Source organism: Peromyscus maniculatus, chromosome 12, assembly GCF_049852395.1.
Source record: "Peromyscus maniculatus bairdii isolate BWxNUB_F1_BW_parent chromosome 12, HU_Pman_BW_mat_3.1, whole genome shotgun sequence".
In the NCBI taxonomy this organism is placed as follows: Eukaryota; Metazoa; Chordata; class Mammalia; order Rodentia; family Cricetidae; genus Peromyscus; species Peromyscus maniculatus.
Window position 1 is genome coordinate 21461521 of NC_134863.1, and position 19941 is coordinate 21481461.

General features: G+C 48.2%; 1 protein-coding gene across 2 annotated transcripts; it reads right to left on the reverse strand.

Moving 5' to 3' along the window:
• Positions 1–1552: 1552 nt before the first annotated feature.
• Cpn2 (carboxypeptidase N subunit 2) lies at positions 1553–18327 on the reverse strand. 2 transcript variants are annotated; one of them, XM_006974476.4, is made up of 2 exons: positions 18184–18327; positions 1553–9391 (listed from the first exon to the last, which is right to left on the reverse strand). In XM_006974476.4, the coding sequence occupies exon 2, from the start codon at positions 9389–9391 to the stop codon at positions 7748–7750; it is 1644 nt and encodes a 547-aa protein (XP_006974538.1). In that variant the 5' UTR covers positions 18184–18327; the 3' UTR covers positions 1553–7747. The 2 variants fall into 2 exon arrangements, with proteins under 2 accessions (XP_006974538.1, XP_015848791.1); XM_015993305.3 differs by having other exon boundaries at positions 1553–9394; positions 18184–18323.
• Positions 18328–19941: the final 1614 nt, after the last annotated feature.

A 19941-nucleotide genomic window follows, 5' to 3' on the forward strand; every position in this document is an offset into this window, starting at 1 on the left:
AGGAGACCTGACCTTCTTTTTCTGCACCTGCATGCACATTCCCATACTCCTACACAGATATGCATACATATACATAATTAAAACTAACATAAATCTTTCAGAAAAAAAAATCTTAACTGTTGGATCAGGCTGGGTCACCCCACAAGGGGACATGACACGAGGAACCCCTGGGTTCCAAGTAGCTCACTGGAAGCCACACAGCCTACCTTGATGTAAGCTGGTTGTTGACCAGTGTTCTTTCCCCAGCAGCATCATTTGGCTCAAGATCTTATTACATTCTAATGTAATCCAGAGTTATGCTTATGGATACAGATGTGTGCAGGTGTGCACCTACTAATGCATGTTTGTGAAAGTCAGTGGACAACTCCTGGGAGCCAGTTCTCTCCTTCTATCATGTGATCTGGGATCAAATCGAGGTTATCAGTTTTACTAAGAAAATTCTTCTATGTGCTGAGCCAACTGTTGGTTAATTGGCTGCGTTGTGCTCTTACCCTGCAAGAAAATGTCACGAAACATGACAGAATCCGCTAATAAGAGTTTTATTAAAGATAAAGGAACAGAGAGTGCGCAGGCCTGTGGGAGAGACACGTGTGTGGAGAAGAAGAAGGAACCGGGAACATGGCGCTGGATTTTAAAGGTTGGGCATGCACAGGTCATGTCACTACTCCACGCATGTGTGTAGATCACATGGCCACGTTGCGCACCTACGAAGCCATGCAACATCACAGATCCTGGTCACGCGAGACGCCTTGACCCGGCTATCTTGACCTGGAACTGGCTAGGCGGAAGTGTCCAGGTCCACCCGGCATCCTGGTTACAAGAGACGCCCTGACTCAGAAATGGCTATCCTGACCTGGAACTGGCTAGGCAGAAGTGTCCGCCGGGCATATGCAAACACGCCTGACCGTGGGGTGTGTTGTGAACCCTTCACTGACCATCCCAGCAGCCCCAGAGTCATGCTTTTAAAACATAATTGAGAGACATGTTAGCTGCCTCTGTCCTTTCTCTCTGTAGTGAAGGAATGACTTCTTGGGTCATGCCCAGAGCTCAAGTGTTCCGTGCATGGGCAGTCCTAAACCTCCTCCAAGGTTGTACTGTTGAAGTCTCCCCAGTGGTGGACGTCCCACCTGATGGGAGTCAGCAGCCCCACGTAGCAGATCCTCCTCAGCCTTTCTAGGCCAAGCCGTCCACCCTTGCAAGATGTGGTCTGGATTATTCTTCAACCAAATGACTTTAGACATGGAACCAAGTGGATCTGGGAATCTGTTGCTTTGGCGAATCTGCTAATCAGCAGATTCCTATCATTTTCAAATTAATCCATTTGAGCGTCAAGATGGAGGGGAAGCTTTGCTCCACCTGGCCCCTCCGTTTGCCTGACCTGCCTCTGCCCTTGTTCACAACCTCACTGTCTTCAGAAGAGAACCCCCTGAGAGCAGGCTTTTCCTCTGCATCTCCTGCCACACCCACCCACATTCACCGGCAGCACTGTGGTTTCCAGTCCTACATTCCCACTGTTGTGGGCATTCGCCAGAGAAGACCGCTCGGACATGGGTTTAAGCCAATAAAAAGTCTTTATTAGCCAGCACGTGACTACACTGTGTGTTTGGGATCCCAGTGTAGCCCCGAACCTTTCTCAGCGTGAGCTTTGAAGCACAAAAACCATGTTCTGGGTTGGCATGCTTCAGCTAACAAGAACAGTTAGCCAGAAGGGGAACTACAGAAGCCAAAAAGCAAGGTTAGTACATTTAAGAGACTCTAATAGAACCGTGGACTTTGATGGATTAGGCCTTTGTTTTCATTTTGGCTGGAGGTGCTGTCTTCGTGTTGAGTGTCACAGTCTGAATGGCACTTCCATCATGGAGTCAGTTGTGCTAAGGTCTGGGGCCCTGTTACCCCACTGTATTTGAGCTGTTAGGCCTTCCAGTTTCTGCGGAAGAGATGTAAAGTAGTATCGACGATGGCTTCACTTGCCGTCTGTAGTTCTGTAGGTCATCATTAGGACTTTTAATCCATCTGTACATGTGCTGCCAAGTTGCTGAAATCTGGTTCTATTTCCACACCACCCGTTGCCCTGTTGGTTCTCATCTTTAGCGAGGCACCAGCTCAAACTGTTTTCCTGATTTCTTGTTCTTGGCCAACTGCTTGAAGCACAAACAGGAGCATGTCCTGCCTCTGTGTGAATTGCCTGCAGAATCTTTAACAAACACAGATGTGGGATATTCCTTTGCACTGTGTGAATACATGTTGCTGTGGTTGGTTTAATAAGGAACTGACTGGCCAATAGCTGAACAGGATAAGGTTAGGTGGGCAGAGCCAAACTGAGAATGCTAGGAGGAAGAAGGGAGGAGTCTGGAGTCTTGAGCAGATGCAGAGAGAAGTAAGATGGGCATGCTGTATTGAGAAAAGGTACCAAGCCACATGACAAAGCAATAGATAAGAAATTATGGGTTAATTGAAAATGTAAGAGTTAGCTAGTAACAAGCCTGAGCTATTGGCAGAACATTTGCAATTAATATAAACCTCGGTGTGTTTATTTGGGAGCTGCTGGTGGGATAAAAACTCTGCCTACAAATGGTGCCCAATGTGGGGAGCATACATCCATATAAAGCCTGAGGAAGCTTTAAAAAGGGTTCTAGACACACAGAAACAGAGCCAAGAGCAGCTTCCTACACGTGTCTCTCGTGCTGGCTGTGGTACGGGGACTTGTCTCCTGGCTGCTGCCTGCAGGCTTGAGCTGCCAGGGCACCATGAGGTAAGCTGCATGGCAGGTTCCCACAGTCTCTCATACCAGCTGCAGTACAGAAAAGCATCTCCCAGTTTAAAGGCTCATGAGGTCAGAAAAAGATTACAGATATGCAGTAAAGACAGATTCAGACCAAAAAATCCCTCTGAATGGAGATTATATATATATATAGGCTTGGAGAAGAGAAAAAGTATATACAGTCTTAAATTAAAAAAACACGGTTTTAAAATAACAAAGTAAAGTCCATAATAAAGGAATAGAGTAATAAAAAAAATATGTCACATAAAAATGGAAGATACACAGAGAGTCTGGAGTCTGGATACTGAATGTTATTGTGTTGTCTTTGAATTTTTTGACTGCTGAGGAAGGAGCAATAGCTGCTAAGACACATTGGATTATGAAAGCTGCTAAATTAAACCAATTTATATATTTTAAAAGTGTCTTAACTTCAAGATGTAAGTCAAAAGATATGTTACTTTGGGAAAGAGGTTATGTGTTTATTTCCACAGGAAATGGAATGCTGTAGATTCACTCAAAGTTAAGGATGATCTGGTTTAATCGGGGAAAGACCCCCTGAAAATCCTGGCTACAAACATAAAGAAATAAACCTGGAAGAACTACAAGACAGATAATGTATATTTTACCTGCTCAAAAAAAATCATCTTTGGCTGACTTATGTACAATACACACTGTATACTTGTATTAATGTAAATATGTATGTTACCTTTAAAAGTTTGTGTATTTTCAGAGCAAGGAGACCAGACACCAATGAAAACAGATGGCCAGGAGATCCAGCACCGAGAATAGCTTCAAGGCTGCTGAGATGATCCAGCCTCATAGAATACTCCAGCCAAGACTTAACAATTATCCTGATTTTCTCAAGGTTCTCCCAAAGATGCCAGTGCCCCCAAACAACAAGAAGTAGTCTAGAGAATGACACCTATATTCCCAAAAGATGGGTTATGGATGTTTATTATCATTTAAGGGGAGTTGGTTACAAGTTACTATTGATAATGGTCTAAACAAAGGAGATTAGATCTCAGGGATCTCATTCTAAAAAGAAAAAGGGGGAATATAGAAGTAACAGGATAAAAAGGTGAATTAATGAATGTATTTTTAAAACACAAAAGCAACTACTAGCCTTAAATACTTTACATTAATATGGATTTTTGTATATTGATACAAATTTGAAGTTATTTTGTTATACTATATATATTTCTACTCTTGTTTAAGATATTTTTGCATATTGATACAAATTTAAGGTTATTTTTTAGAACATATTATACATATGTTTCTACTCTTGTTTAAGGTATGTACCTATACAGCTCATTTAACAATGTAATGTAAATTTCTAGTCCTTGAAAGTTATTATCACAAACTATTTAGGATAATAAAAGGAAATGCAGGTTAGTAGTCAGTCATCTATTACAATCAAACTTGTAGTCATGCTACACATGTTTTCAAGTTTAAACAGATATATTTGGATAGATATATGGTCTTCAAACACTTCAAAGACCTACAGAATATGGCATTTAAAATGTTTTAATAACTAAGACATTTAAAATGTTTTAATAACGTAAGGCTTTTCATGACAGTGAGACACATCTGCTCCTGACAGCACCAATTTGCTTGAAAGAAGATGATGGGCATCAAAGAACTCCGTATGGAGTTTGTTTTCTTTATGGCAAAAGCTAACCATGTGGGCAAAGAAACTGCCCTTGCTTCAGTTGCTGACAGTATGCTGTCCAAACTGGACCATCAGGATGCAAAAACAATGACTGTCAAACTTTGCCAAGACAAGGTGGGAAAGTCCTTCAGAATTCCCTGCTTCTCAAAATTGTCTGTCAGACATACTAGATCTGTAGGCCAAAGTTGGCTCTCCCAATGTTACAGAATAACTTTGGGTGACTGTCCAGGCAAATGTCCCTATTGTTAGGTAATGTTTCACCCTTCTAGGGTCTTTGACAGAGTTGAAGACTAGATAGTCATAGTTAAAGTTTTCTTTCGTTATGATAAAAGGTAAATTAGGTATAAAACACAAAGAGTCACAAAGATAAAATGGATAATAGAATATTTTCTCTAATTTTGCCAAATACAAATGAACTAGAGATTGTAACTATAATTCTTACTTGATAACTGTTTTGGTTGTATATAATTTTACTACATTAAAGTTAAAACCTTCCTTTTTAATTAGACAAAAAAAAAAAAGAGGGAAATGTGGAATATTCCTTTATACTGTGTGAATATATGTTGCTATGATTGGCTTAACAAGAAAGCTGACTGGCCAATAGCTGAACAGGATAAGGTTAGGTGGGAAAGCCAAACTAAGAATGCTGGGAAGAAGGGTGGATTCCTCAAAGGGGGCTGGAGAGATGGCTCAGCAGTTAAGAGTGCTTCTGCTTTTGCAGAGGGCCTAAGGTCTGTTCCCAGACTCATTACCACCACATCTGACCCCAGAGCCCCAGGAGGCCCAGAGTCTCCTCTGGGCTCCAAGCATTGGCCTTCATCACCCACTCTCCCGCCTCCAGGGCCCTGGCTCTCCTGCTCTCATGTCTCCAGCACTCAGCTCCCACTCTGCGCAGCCTGTGGTTTCCTAAAGGCCAGGGATCCACAGGCCTCCTATGCTGCTTAGTTTTGTTAACTTGGACAAGCTAGGGTCATCTAGAAAGGAAACCTCAGTTGAGAAAAGGCCTCTATCAGATTGGTCTATAGGCAAGTCTTTGGGGCCTTTTTATTATCATTATATTTATATTTATTTATTTTTATCAGTGAGTCAGAGTCTCACTGTGTAGCTCTGGCTGGTCTGGAAATTTCTATGTAGACAAGGCTGGCTTTGAACTCACAGAGATCCACTTGCCTCTGCCTCCTCCTGGATGTTTGCATTAAAGGTGTGCACCACCATGCCCAGTCGTGGGGCTTTTTCTTGAGTAACGATTGATTGACATGGGAAGGGCCCAGGCCACTGTGGACAGTACCACCCCCTGGGCAGGTGGCCCTGTGAAGCCTAAGAAAGGTAGCTGAACATGAAAGCAAGCAGTAAACAGTGTTCCTCTATGGTTCCTGCCTCGAGTTCCTGCCCTGACTTCCTACTATGATGGACTGTGATATGAACACATAAACCAAATAAAACCCTTTCCTCCCCCCCCCCACCCCCGGTTGGGTTAGTTTGGTCAATGTTTTATCACAACAGAAACGTAACCAGAACACCCCCTGAACACACTTTCACACACAGACCTCTTTCTGTGTGGAGTTTACTTTCCAAACTCCTGTCTAATTTCTCCCCTGGGCTGTGAGCTGGGGAGGGGGTGTGTGCACAGTGCATCTTACATCTCACACAGCCTTTCCGCTCTGAATCCCTGTACCCAAGTAGGAGGTTGTGCAGTGGTCTGGGGAAGGGGGGTGGATAAGAAGAAAGGGAAGATGGAAAGAGGACCATCCATGGCCTGAGGATGGGCATGGAAAGGTGTGAGAACACTCCTCCCAGCTCTTAAGTTCTGGGCTTGCCCTTCTGCTGGACGGGAATCTGGAGTTGGCGGGGACACAGTTGAGATGTGCTGTGGCTAACCTTGTAGAGACTGGTGTGCAGCTGAGGAGTGCTGAGCCTAAGATGGAGATGTGAGGTCATCGGTGCTGAGGAGCCCGTCCTCTGAGCGGTGGCTGAGGAACACCACGAGATGGGACAGGGGAGACGTCTTAGAAACCTGAGGAGAGCCGTTCAGTGGATGAGCAGCTCAGAGTCAGATGCCCTGGAAGCCTCGTCACAAAGCAGCTACCCTGATCCACCAGCTCCCCTCTGCCCGCTCCTCAGGAAATGGCTGTAGCTGAAGTTTTCTCCAGTCCGGCCCCGGGCCCGCAGCCACTCAGACCCAAATAAACACACAGAGGCTTGTATTAATTACAAATTGTATGGCCTATTGGCTCAGGCTTCTTGCTAGCTAGATCTTACATCTTAAGTTAACCCATTTTTATAAATCTATACCTTGCCACGTGGCTCGTAGCTTACTGGTATCTTGACATCTTGCTTCTCATGGTGGTGGCTGGCAGCGTCTCCTGTCTCAGCCTTCCTCTTCCCAGAATTCTCCTCTCTGCTTATCCTGCCTATACTATACTTCCTGCCTAGCTACTGGCCAATCAGCATTCCACTTATCAACCAAATCAGAGCAACACATTCACAGCATACAGAGCAATATCCACAACAAACGGCCATCTTGTGTGCTGAACAGGGAAAGCCACACTGCCTTCCTGAGAGCCACGCAGGCCGGCTCTGCCTGCCTAAGGTACCATCTTGCCTTGATTCCTCCTGGATGCAGCTTGAGAGGTGGCCAGGACAGTACCATCTCCCCACACAACCCTGTCCTGCCCTTTTCTCGTCACTCCAGCGCCTCTAATATCCCTTTCCTCTCTATCCCTTGAAAACAAAATTGGGGGCAAGAAGTGAGAACAGACAGATGGCTTCTGATCTATCAAAGGGATGTGGCCTCTACTTTGTGTAACTACAGTAGTGGTGAGCATGCCTCAAGGCTAGAGCTCCAGGCAGGGAGTGGGGTGGGGTTAGATAATAGGAAAACACTCTGGCTGGGGATGATTTAGGCTCTAGCAGTGGTTCTCAACCTGTGGGTCATGACCCCTTTGCCAACCCTCCATCTCCAAGATATATTTACACTTACGATTCATTGCAGCAGCAAAATTACCGTTAGGAAGTAGCAATGAAAATAATTGTATAGCTAGAGGGGGTCACCGCAACATGAGGAACTGTACTAAAGGGTTACAGCGTGAGGAAGGCTGAGATCCACCACTCTAGGTTTGAGGATGACCTTGTTAGGTCACAGGCTCCAAGGGGTCACAGTGAGGAAGGATGAGGAGACGCTACGTGAAGCAGGCCTCACTCCTCCCTACTCTGGAGACGTGGCCGTGTCCCTTATCTTAGCTTCGGACACTCAGCTCCCTCTGCCCCCCCCCCAAAAGTCACCCATTTGCCCACGCTTCTGAATCTCTCTGCTGCACCTAGGGCCCAGCAGCCTGAGCCTCGATAGCCACAGTGACCCTCAAGGAGCCACAGGCTGACCTCAACTCCCACTCCCGACTGGAGTTGTAGGCCATTGCTGGGGAGTCCGAGCCTTCCCTGGAAGACAACTGGACGCTCAGCCAGCGACACTGAGCCTCCTGACAGGCAAGCACCACGGTGCCCTCGGGGTTGCGGTAGGTACACTGACTGTGGGCCGCCCTCCCCTCCCCTGCCAGATCCCAGCTGCCCACTGGCTCGCTGTCACCCAGCGCCCCCAGGGCTGGGAAGCCCAAGTGGCCCGGGATGACAGAGCACACTAGCTGTTCCTGTCTCAAGCTGGGCACCAACTGGCCCTTGAGGTAGGCTGGGCCAGCGCAGTAGGTGCGGGTGTTGAAAAGCTGGTCACTGTAGAGGCGGAGCCAGCTGGCAAGGTAGGCTAGGTGACAGTCACACTGCCAGGGGTTGCCGAACAAGGACAGGTTGAAGAGGTCATAGTTGGTGTCGAAGATGCCCTCGGGGACCACGGTCAGCTGGTTCTTAGACAAGCTGAGCACCTCCAGCCTGGACAGGTTCTGAAAGAGGCCTGGAGGCAAGTCCGTCATGTTGTTGCTGTTCAGAAAGAGGTTGACCAACCGCCCGAGGTCCCTGAAGACATCCTCGGGGAGGTGGGTGATGGCATTGTGGGCAAGCGTGAGGGAAGCGAGGCGGGACAGGTTGGCAAAGGTACCCTCGGCGATGGTCTCCAGCTGGTTGTAGGACAGGGACAGGTGGAGCAGCCCTGGGTTGTGGGCGAAGAGGTCGGCCGGCAGGGTCTGCAGCGCGTTGCCCCGCATGTTTAGAAAGGTCAGGTTGTGCAGAGAGGAGAAGACGGAGACCGGCAGCTGGCTGATGGCGTTGTGCTGAAGCCACAGCTTCTCCAGGCTGGAAAGCCGTGAGAACGCGTGTGGGGGCAGCTCTGTGATGTCATTGCCGTCCAGAAAGAGCTCCTGCAGGCTGCCCAGATCGCCCAGCAAGCCCTCGGGGAGCCTGGTAAGCTTGTTGTTACTCAGCTTCAGTGTCTGCAGGCTGAGTGACTGGAACAGCCCCTCGGGGAGATTGCTCAGAAGGTTCTGCTCCAGGTTGAGGATTCTTAGATACCTCAGGGACTGGAACAGTCTCCCAGGCAGGGTCTGGAGCTGGTTTCCCTGAAGCTGAAGGGACTCCAGGTTGTCCATGTTTTGGAAGAGGTCCTCGGGCAGAGCCACCAGCCTGTCGAAGCCCAAGGTGAGCTTCTCCAGTGAGCCCAGGTTAGAAAAGACGTCAGCACTGACATTGTAGAAGGGGCTGCCTGTGATCTCCAGGTCCTCCAGCCAGGGCAGCCCCCCAAAGGCATCGGGCTCCAGGTGACAGACCTGAGTGTTGAGGAAGACCACCTTGGTCAGGTTGCGGCTGCTGCTGAAAGCTCTGGTCCCCACCGTGGTGAAGGCAGTCTCCACAAAGACAATGTCTGTGACGTGTGAGGGGATGTCCAGGGGGATGGTGGCCAGCTGCTCATCTGAGCAGAATACCTCTCTGTCGAAGCAGTCACAGCCCATAGGGCAAGGCTGGGTGGGCCTGGCCAGGAGCAGGAGTGAGGCCCAGCACAGCCAGGCTCCAGGGAACATCTTCTAGATCCAAGGGGGACAGGAAACAAAAGAAAAAGAGTGCCTTTAGTAAGGGTATCACACTGCAGCGTCCAGAGCACTAGAAGGTGACCATCGCCCTCAAGGCAAGATCAGGCTGTGAGCAAGAAATGGCCTCTTCAGGGAGGTCATGGTGTTGGCAACAGTTGCTTATGTGATCATTGCTGGGGACCAGAACCTAGGGCTGGTAGGGACAGAACCTAGGGCCGGCACATGCTGGGAAAGCTTTACCAATGAGCCCCAGCCCCAGCTTGTGCTTTTAGCAGCTTGTTCGTACCACCTTACAGTAGTAGCCTTGCAAAAGGTAGGGCTGCGTTCTGATTTCCTGGAAGCAAAGGTTCCAGCCACATTGCCTGTCTAGATACCTTGCAAGTTAGAGGCCATGGCAGGATCAAGACCTGGGGTCTTCTGAAGCGTCCATGTTCTTTTCAGATTGGAAAATGATACGGGAAGAGTAAGAAAAGCAAGAGAAGCCGGGCAGTGGTGGCACACGCCTTTAATCCCAGCACTCGGGAGGCAGAGCCAGGCGGATCTCTGTGAGTTTGAGGCCAGCCTGGGCTACAGAGCGAGTTCCAGGACAGGCACCAAAACTACACAGAGAAACTCTGTCTTAAAAAAAAAAAAAAAAAAAAAAAAAAAAGCAAGAGAGAGGGGGATCGATAATGTGGAATTATTCTAGATAACATGTAAAATATGGGCAGATTAGCCCTAAATGGGAAATTTCTAACCCATAATCCTTCTTGATTTCCAGATCTCGACATGCTTCAGGCCATGGCTTAGAGGAGTCCCTGTACCCTGCTCTTAGTTGGGTCTGCTAAGGGTGACACGGGCCCCTCAGAACTGTACCAAATGCTGCCCTCCCTGCCCTGCTGTCCCTCATTGTCCCAGTACCAGGAAACTTTCTAGAGTCCAGACACAAAGGAAACCCAGGGAGACCAAGCTTCATTTACTAAGTATTCATTAAAAAAAAAAAAAAAAAGTCTAGAACGGTGGTTCCCACCAGTGTCCTGCAATCATAGCATTCTGGAGGCTGGGGCAGAGATAGGGCAAGAGTTTTAGTTTTTTTTTTTTTTTTTTTTTTTTTTTTTTTTTTTTGGTTTTTCGAGACAGGGTTTCTCTGTGTAGCTTTGCGCCTTTCCTGGAACTCACTTGGTAGCCCAGGCTGGCCTCGAACTCACAGAGATCCGCCTGCCTCTGCCTCCCGAGTGCTGGGATTAAAGGCGTGCGCCACCGCCGCCCGGCTTTTTTGTTTTTTTTTTTTTTTTTTTTTTTTTTTTTTTTTTTTTTTGAGTTTTAGTTTTTAATTGGAAGTTTTAGGCCAGCCTGGGCTACCTAGTAAGTTCATGGGCAACTTGGGCTATATTGAGAGGTCCTGGCTAAAAGCAAACAACTACAAAAGACACCCATCAGAATCTACTAACATCACAGATGAGCAGCGTAGCCTACAGGTGCGTTTTGTTTCGTCCTTGGCGGACTTGTAGGTCACACATTAAAAACTGTGAATCCCATATTGAAAATCCACATTTCAGAATTATCTAGAAACAGCAGGTTCACGGCCCCACCTGGCAAGACCAACTGGGCCTCAGCAGTCCCTGGCCATCAGAAAACATGCACTCTGCAAACCACAGTGGTATCTTCTCACCTGTTTACGTGACTTGTGGAAGTTCAAACCCCAGGAGTTCAAATCCCAGGTTCATGACTTTCTAGTCTAGTGACCTTGGGCATGTTATTATCTGTACTTCAACTTCCTTATGTGCAAGACGGGGATAATAACAGTGCTGACAACATCGTGGTCGTTATGAGCACTGAATGAGCACGTTTAGATCAGGGACACAGAATGAGTGAGTAATTAGGAAACTATGCTAACTGTTAGGTTGCAAGGCACCGTCATTACAAAAAGACCATTTGAACAACAACAAAAAAATAGTCATAAGAAAATATCTTGTATCTAGAATACATTTGACTTTACTAAAAATAGAAATATATAAGCAAGCAAGAAAAACCTCCCGCTGTTTCTCTGTTGCCCTCTGCTGGCAGCCTGGAATGACTCCTGCAGACTCCATCGGATTCAATGAGTGGAACTCCACAAGGCAGCGGGAGGCAGCTGCCTTTCCTGGAATGAGCCCATGCAGACCCTGGCTATCTGCGGTCCAGAAACGCAGCCTCGAGAGCTCACGAGACTAAGAGATGCGCAGCTCTTGTTGTGAACATGCCAAAGGGGGTCCAGTTGCCCACCACCCTTCCTGACTAAAACCTCTGGCCACTGGTACTCAAGGGAAGTTTCCAGAAAAAGGTCCCTCAGAATAAAAAGCTGTACATATACAACTCAGGGGATATGAGGGTCCTGAAGGCCTTTTCACGGGGATAGCGACTGCGGAGATTTGAATGAGAATGCCCCGCCCCCCTCCCATAGGCTCCTATATTTTAATGTTTGTTTCCCAGCTGATGGACTGTTTAGGGAGGATTAGAAGGTGTGGCCTTGCTGGAGGAGGTGTATCACCGGTGCCCACACCAAGTCCAGTTTTCTGTCTGCTGCTTGTGGATCAGATGTGAGCTCTCAGCTACTGCTCCAGCACCATGCCTGCCTGCCTGCTCCCATGCTCCCTGCCATGATAATCATGTAAACAAGTAAGCAAGTCCCCAACTAAATGATTCCTTCTAGAAGTCGCCTTGATTATTATATCTCTTTGCAACAATTATTTGCGAACAGTAATTAAGAGGGTGACACAACCCAGGAGTCCCTCAACAGACCACAGGCCCTCCTGGCATTGCCAAGGGGAAACCTGGAGTCATGGTTGGAAGTACCACAAAAGGACAGCCAAGGCCTCCTGAGGACAAGAGTCACCCATTGGGCCACCAAGGCTGGCTCAGCCCTCCTCCTCCCATTCCTTTAGCCTGGGGCCTCCTCCATACACTGTCCTGAGAAAACAAGGGCTTAAGAAGTTTCCGAGTAAGGCAACGGTCAAGAATCCAGGCGTTGAAGAAAACTGTCACCCCTGGTGGCACAGAAATCCAGGTGCAGCAGATCCACCCAGGTGTTGGAGGAGTGTCTGGCCCCTGTGGGGCTCAGGGACCAGGAGGAGGTCTGGGGGGCTGTCTCCCCACTCCCACAATTCTCAGGCATGCAACTTGCTCCTCGGAGAAGCCTAGACAAGCCCAGGACAGGAAAATCGGGACTGCCACAGCATGCGACTCAGACATGAAGAGGTCAGGGTTAGAACCATGTCTGTGCTCTAAAGGTCTTCACTGAGCCCACATGGCTTTCGTATCTGACAGGAAAAGGGTAGGGTCGCTCCTCACAGTTACAAGCCCAGAGTTCTCCCACCCTCTGTCTGTCCACGTCTCTTCCCACTTGAATCTCACAGGGCTGAGTAGACCCACTACATACAGCTGCCTTTTCTGTTCCACGGGCAAAGGGCATGTGCTTCTGTGGCAGAGGCAGTCTAGGAAAGAGGGCTCTGAGAAGCTAGCTTTCCATGCTAGCTCACATCCTGGTACCCAAGGCATGGCTTAAGATGGCTTAAAGATGAGCAAGGGCCCTTTGCTTTGCCATCTTCTCAACCTTTGGGAGCATCCTTAGGAGAGGGGCCAGAACAGTGCCTTCTCAGGTTTAAGACAAGATCCCGCTTGTCTTAGTCTGCAGGGATGGGATGGGAAGGCAGAGAGGAAATGATCCATTCCCAGCCTTAGACTTGTTCTCACTCCAGAGTAACCAAGAGCTAGCACTCTGTGGGCAGACAGGATGGGTTCCAATCCTGCTTAGCTGCGTACTTGGGCGAAATTGTGCAACCTCTCTGCGCTTCGCTTTCTCCACCATTAAAGCAGTGAGCACTATACTGTTTCCTAGGTGGGACTCTCGTAAGGATAAAATGAGAGAATATATAGAAAATCCCAAGTCCAGAGTGGGTAGGGTGTGGGTGATCTGGCCTGAGAGTGGTTATGGTTCTCCTGAGCTCAGCAAGGCTCAGCTCGGGTCAGAGGTCATCAGAGGTTTGCCGTGGAAAACCTGATGAGCACATGGGATCGCTCCACCACGGGGCAGAGCGACCCTCCCCACAGCCCCATTCCCAAGACTCTCCTTCTCAGTGACAAGAAAGGCACAGACCCTCAGAGCCTTGGTGTGGGTCCCCTTCCTAACCCTCTCTTAGGAGAACAAGTCACCGGGTGCTCCCACCTCCAGAGACAGTGGAGGCCTGCACCAGAGGTCACAGCTGTGGAAGGTGCCTGCTTTGCATCTAGAAAGACCAGTGAATGGCCCCAACAGTGCCCCATACTCCAGCAAGTCAAGGAGGAGCATCTGGCCTTTCCTCCATTCCGAAATGTGTATTATTCATCTGACTGTCTTGGTTGACTGGGTACAAACAGACTTCATCTTCTCAAACGGCTCTTGTGGTACATTCCAGTGTGCCCCAAACCTATCTATCTGTCATCCATCACAGAGTCAAGCCTCCCTCCCTCCTCAGGGTTCTGGGAGCCCAGCGTCCGACCTCAGTGTGCTGTTGCCGGGAGCTGACTGCATTGGGATCCACCTCCCAGGCTGGCTGGATGCCGCCTCTTGTTCCAAGGCGCATAGGAAGCAAGAAGAGGGGCTTCCGAGGCTCCTCTGTGTCCCTGGCTGCTCCCCATTCCTGGCCATCTTCCCTCTCGACCCAGCAAACTAATCTAAGGGCGGAGGGCCTCAGGCAGGTAGGGTGGGACTTGCACAGCCCCTCCCTGACCCCCCACTCCACCTCCAGACCCTCTTGAGGCCCAGGTAGTGGAGCAAACTCTGAGACCCACACAATGATGACAATCACAACACCTAAAGCACATTATTACTGCTACTGTTGCGCCCAAAGGAGACCACGGGCAACAGACTATCAAACAATAGAAGCCGTGAAGTTAGAGAGAGGGCTCAGTGGCTAAGAGCACATACTGCTCTTGTAGAGAACCTGGGTTCATTTCCCAGCACCCACATGGGGTGGCCTGTGATTTCAGTTCCCGGAGACTCCGCTGCCCTCTTCAGGGCTTCTGCAGGCACTTTCTTGCATGTGGTGTAATACACACACACACACACACACACACACACACACACACACACACACACACAGAGAGAGAGAGAGAGAGAGAGAGAGAGAGAGAGAGAATACATAAATCTTTTTTTTTTAAAGAAATAGAAGCAGCAGGGCTGGAGAGATGGTTCCGTGGTTAAGAGCATGTGCAGCTCTTGCAGAGGACCCCCACTTCCTCCCGCCGAGTTCAGTTTCTAGCACCCATGTCAGTAACTCCAGCTCCAGGGAATCCAACGCCCTCTTCTGGTCTCCACAGGCAATTTCACTCACATGCATAGACACACACACAGACATAATTGAATTGTACAGACTTTGGGTCTGGTTAATTTTGGTATTTGATGTTTTTATTTATTTGAAAGTTTTTTTTTCAGTAATAGAGTTTATAAAATTAAAAAAGTCTAAATGTCTATCATGAAGGAGTGTGGGTGATGCTGGTGTGACAGCATCTTTAAAGTGATGGGGCATATTTATTGATAGGATGTTTGCAGAATCAATGAAATCTGTCTAGCTCCAAAGAATGCATTTCTATTTTTTCCTGTACTGAGGATTAAACCCAGGACCTTATGAGTGTGAGACACTCTACCTCTCCGCTGCCTCCCAAGCCTGTTATTATCTTGTGACATGGCATTACTAAATTGCCCAGGTTGCCCTTGAGTTCACTCTGTAACCCAGCCACGCCATGAACTCCAGACCCTCTGCTTTAGTCCAGTCCCAGAGGAAATGGATTACCAGCCTGGATGGCCAGGCCTGTCTAAGCTTCAGCTTTTAATATACACACATGCATATAAACGGTAATAGATTATATAAAACATTTTCGGTGGTTATAAGTGGGAAAACAGAATTATGAGTTACTTTTAATTTTTTTCTTTTGCTTAAAAATATGTGTCCACCAGCAAGGATGGTATAGTGACAGTCTGTAACTGGGAGAGAATACCACAGGAGCGGATTCAGGACCAGTTCCCAAATCTGTTACTAGCTCATTAGATTAGTGGCAGGTGGTAAAGACCAAACAAGGTCTGTAGCGTGGATTAATAGAATATCAATAAATGAGGAACTTGTTGTTTTTCGAGACAGGGTTTCTCTGTGTAGCCCTGGCTGTCCTTGAACTTGCTCTGTAGACCGGGCTGTCCTCAAACTCACAGAGATCTGCCTGCCTCTGCCTCCCAAGTGCTAAGATTAAAGGTGCATGCCACCACACCCAGCATTAAATGAGGATTTGTATACTACTTTATAAAGTATATTTTTAGTTCATTTAAAGAAAGTATCAAAGGCAGCATTGGGGAGCTGCTGCATGGCCTCCCTCTCCTGAGTTAAAAATCCCCTGGATCTTTAAAAAGAAAAGTCCAGTTCCACCTGTTGATGTCCAGGCTCTCTGAACCATTTTCCAGATGAATCTAGACACAGCCACCATTTAAGACACTGCAATGCTGGCTGCACTTAGGCCCAAGACAGGAAATTAAAGAGTTTTCTAGTTCTACTATTTCATATCAACATTCTTTCATGTGATATTATACTTTGGGCTATTGGCATTTAAGGTGATAACTAACTTTAGAGAAATATGATCTTAATTGTGTCCTTTAATTGTCTGCTTAATTGTGTCCTTTGTGAAATCAATAGAATTTAATCATTTCTGAAAAACACTGCTTTCTCTCTCTCTCTCTCTCTCTCTCTCTCTCTCTCTCTCTCTCTCTCTCTCTCTCACACACACACACACACACACACACACACACACACACACACACACACATTTAGTGCCGCCCTCAGCCTTGCCCAGAAAAAGCTTCTCTCTGCAGGGGTCAGCAGCTGACGCAGACGCATAACTGGTCAAAGTGCTGAGATGAATGGTTATTGAGTGCCCAGTCATAAACGGGACATCCCCATCAATGACCCCCTCCAAGAACACCTTGGAAGAGGGGGTGGAAGGAACTTAAGAGCCAGAGGAAGGAGAGAAGTGCTACCAGATACTGACTTCTGGACCTGACATGGATGTTGACCTCGTGAACCTGCTGCAGCTCTGGGTTACCTTCACCAGACTGGCACCAGGTCAAGCCAACAGGATTAGTCAACATTCCTGCAGGCAATATTGACTGGACTCAGTGGGTTATTTAAAAAATAAAAATGTCAAGGACATGAAGGTGGATGTGTTGGGGATACTTGGGGGAAGTGACAGAACTTGGGGATAGATATGATCGAGATACATGGTTTACATGCAAGAAATTGACAAAGGATAAATAAAAGATTTTCTATTTTTTTTTAAAGTGTTCTGGGGCCTCTCTTCCTTGGATCCTCTCTCACTCCCGGGAGTTCTTTCTTACTTTTTTTAAATAAATCTACATTGGCTCTGCTTTAAAAATATGTACATATTTCTGAATCATAAACATGCATCAGCTGTAAAGTGGGGAACAAGGAAGCTCTCTTATATAATGGAGGTAACTGTGTAAAACATTAGGCACAGGTCCCAGGGTCCCCTGGAAGGTGTGAGGTTTGACCCCGCACACAAACACCAACTCCAGCACCCCACAGCAGGACTGGCTGGTCTGTACCTCTCAGATCTGGCATTGCAAAGGATCATGGGAGCTTGGTGCCTTGCCGCGCTGGTTTTGTGGGAGAGGGGGCACTTTACATAAGAAGGCATGGACGGGGTATGTCACTGACCCCCTCTGCCACACCTCCAGTCTTTTGGTGATGCTGCAAATTGTCTGTGCCTACCATTCCCTCACACTGCCTGTTCCCCGCACCCTTTCCAGGCCAGGGGTCCCCAGCAAGCCTTCCCCGACCGCCCCTCCTTCACCTGGCATTGCAAAGGATCATGGGAGCTTGGTGCCTTGCCGCGCTGGTTTTGTGGGAGAGGGGGCACTTTACATAAGAAGGCATGGACGGGGTATGTCACTGACCCCCTCTGCCACACCTCCAGTGTGTCCTTTGCTAAGTGCTGGGTCTTTCCTCTCTGTGTTCCAGTAAATAATATTCCAACCAAACCCCCAGGGGTCAGAGTCCTGAAGTATTTTAACTCCCAGCTCTGCATCCCAGCACCTGGGTCAGGGCTGGGCACAGAAACGGTACCAGGCTGAAGAAATGGGACGTTTGTGGCTCTCTGTGACCACCCCTCATCTGCTCCTTTAATGGAGAGGAGAAACACTTGGGCTCTGTCAGCCTAGCCAGATCTGTGTTCAAATTCAGACACTGTGCTTACTAGCTGTGTGGGCTCAAAAGGTTCCCCACCCCACCCATCAAAGCCCTAATTTCCTCATCCTGATTAGAATCCCAGCCTGTAAGGTTAAAATTAGCCCCTGATTAGTCCATTTAAAGCACTGCATAGTGCCTGGAAATGGCAAACGTTCGATTCAGTTCTAGAGAAAATGTGAACGACATCATGTAAGCCTGCCACTGGAGACGAAAAGGGGGTAGCATTAATTATGCAGGACAACGGACACCAACCAGGGTGGACCATGAACCTGTGGCCACGCTGCCTGCCCCCACTCAGTTCCCTGAGAGCCAGGACGGGCCACCCTCCCCATTAGAATCTCCCTGGCACACCTTCCCTGGCCCTTCCCGGCCAAGGCTAGCTGACCCACTCAGGGGCTTCTCCTCCCAGGAAAGGGGACTCAGCTACTGTGGCCTTCTGGGGGAAGCGCAGCAAGTCCCTTTCCTGTGTCCCAGCCAGGCCCCTAAGCCAGATGTCCCTGCATCCCCACAGACCCAGGAGTGAGGCAGGAGGCCTACCGTGAGGGGCTGGGCAGCAGGGGCCAGAAGCTCTGTTTTTTTTTCTCAGAAGCAGAGCAGTATTTCCTATGCTCCGTGCTCAGCTGGATCTAGCCTCGACGCCGGCCAAAGTCCCGGGAAGGGTTCCTCCCCTCATGTGGACTGACTATTCCCGGAATGACACCAAGGTCACTTGGACAAGGCCTCTGAAGATTACAAAATGACCCTGAATGCTTCCCGTAGACAGATGTCTGGCAGGGTAACATCCCACCGAGGCAGCTCTGTGACCCTAAATATCGATTACACCTTAAAGAGTGCCTCTAGAAGCCGGGCAGTGGTGGCGTGGTGGCACACATCTTTAATCCCAGTGCCCAGAGGCAGAGGGAGGCCGATTGTGAGTTTGAGGCCAGCCTGGTCTACAAAAGGAATTGCAGGACAGCCCAGGCTACACAGAGGAAGCCTGTCTCAAAAACAAAAACTGCCTCTAGGCTGCACTGCACAGAGATGAGGGCCATTCCCTTTGGAACAGAGGTGTGGGCTAAGAGGCCACCTGCTCAGCATTTAGTACTGCCACCAAGAGAAAACCTAAAAGTGTACCAATCTCTTATTACACAGACAGACAATGTATACATATATATATATGTGTATATATATATATATGTATATAGTGTGTGTGGGTGGTGTAAAGTGAGCATGGGAGAGGGTAAATGGAGGTGTGTGTGTGTGTGTGTGTGTGTGTGCTTGTGTGTGAACTGAGCATGCGAGACTGTGAGTGGAGGTGTGTGTAATGAGCATGTGAGAATAAGTGGAGCTGTATGTGTGTGTATGCACTTGGATGTATTATGTACAATAAAAATGAGAGTGTGTGGTGGGTATGATCAAGTGAGGGCTGTGTTGTGTGTGCATGTGTATGTAATTATGTATGAGTGTTCACAGGATGTATGGCATGAAGGGGTGACCTAGAGAAGCAATATCGTGCCTCAGTGCCGTGATCTATTACCCAAAGTCATCCGAAGCTGTTTAACTGTTGCTCGCTTTTAAAAAACTACTCACATATTACTTCTTTTGCACACGAACAGGTGACATCCCACAGTGCAAACTTCTGACCAACCAGTAGGAAGCATTTTCTTTCAGTACAGAAGACAGGAGTCTTTGTTTGTTTGTTTGTTTTTTGAGACAGGGTTTCTCTGTGTAGCCCCAGCTGTCCTGGAGCTCACTCTGTAGCCCACGCTGGCCTCAAACTCACAGAGATCCACCTGGCTCTGCCTCCCGAGTGCTGGAATTAAAGGTGTGCACCAACCACCGCCGCCACCCCCCCCCCACGGCTGACAGGAGTCTTTAAGAGGCTGACAACCAGTGAACCCTGGGGTACCCAGGCCATCCCTGGGTGGCCCCTGACCTGGTAGGGGCAAGATGTTCGCTTCAAGGAATGGCAGGGCATGGGACCCGCATCTCTTGGGAGACTGCTGAGAGACAGCTATCCTATCCTGTGCTCTCAGGGCCTTGGCTCCTCTAGAAACACAGCTAGTCTCACTCGTCAGAATGTCAGAGCAAACGAGGAATCTGGTGTCAGAGCGGAGTTTGAATTCTGGCTTTTCAATGAGCTAATCTTAAGACAAGTGATTTGATCTCTATAAATCTGTTTTCTCTCTCACAGGAGGCACAGGGGGATGGGGGAGAGCACACACGGACGCGCACACTTGTCTGTCTGTGTCTGTCTGTGTCTATCTGTCTGTGTCTGTCTGTGTGTCTGTCTGTGTGTGTCTGTCTGTGTGTCTG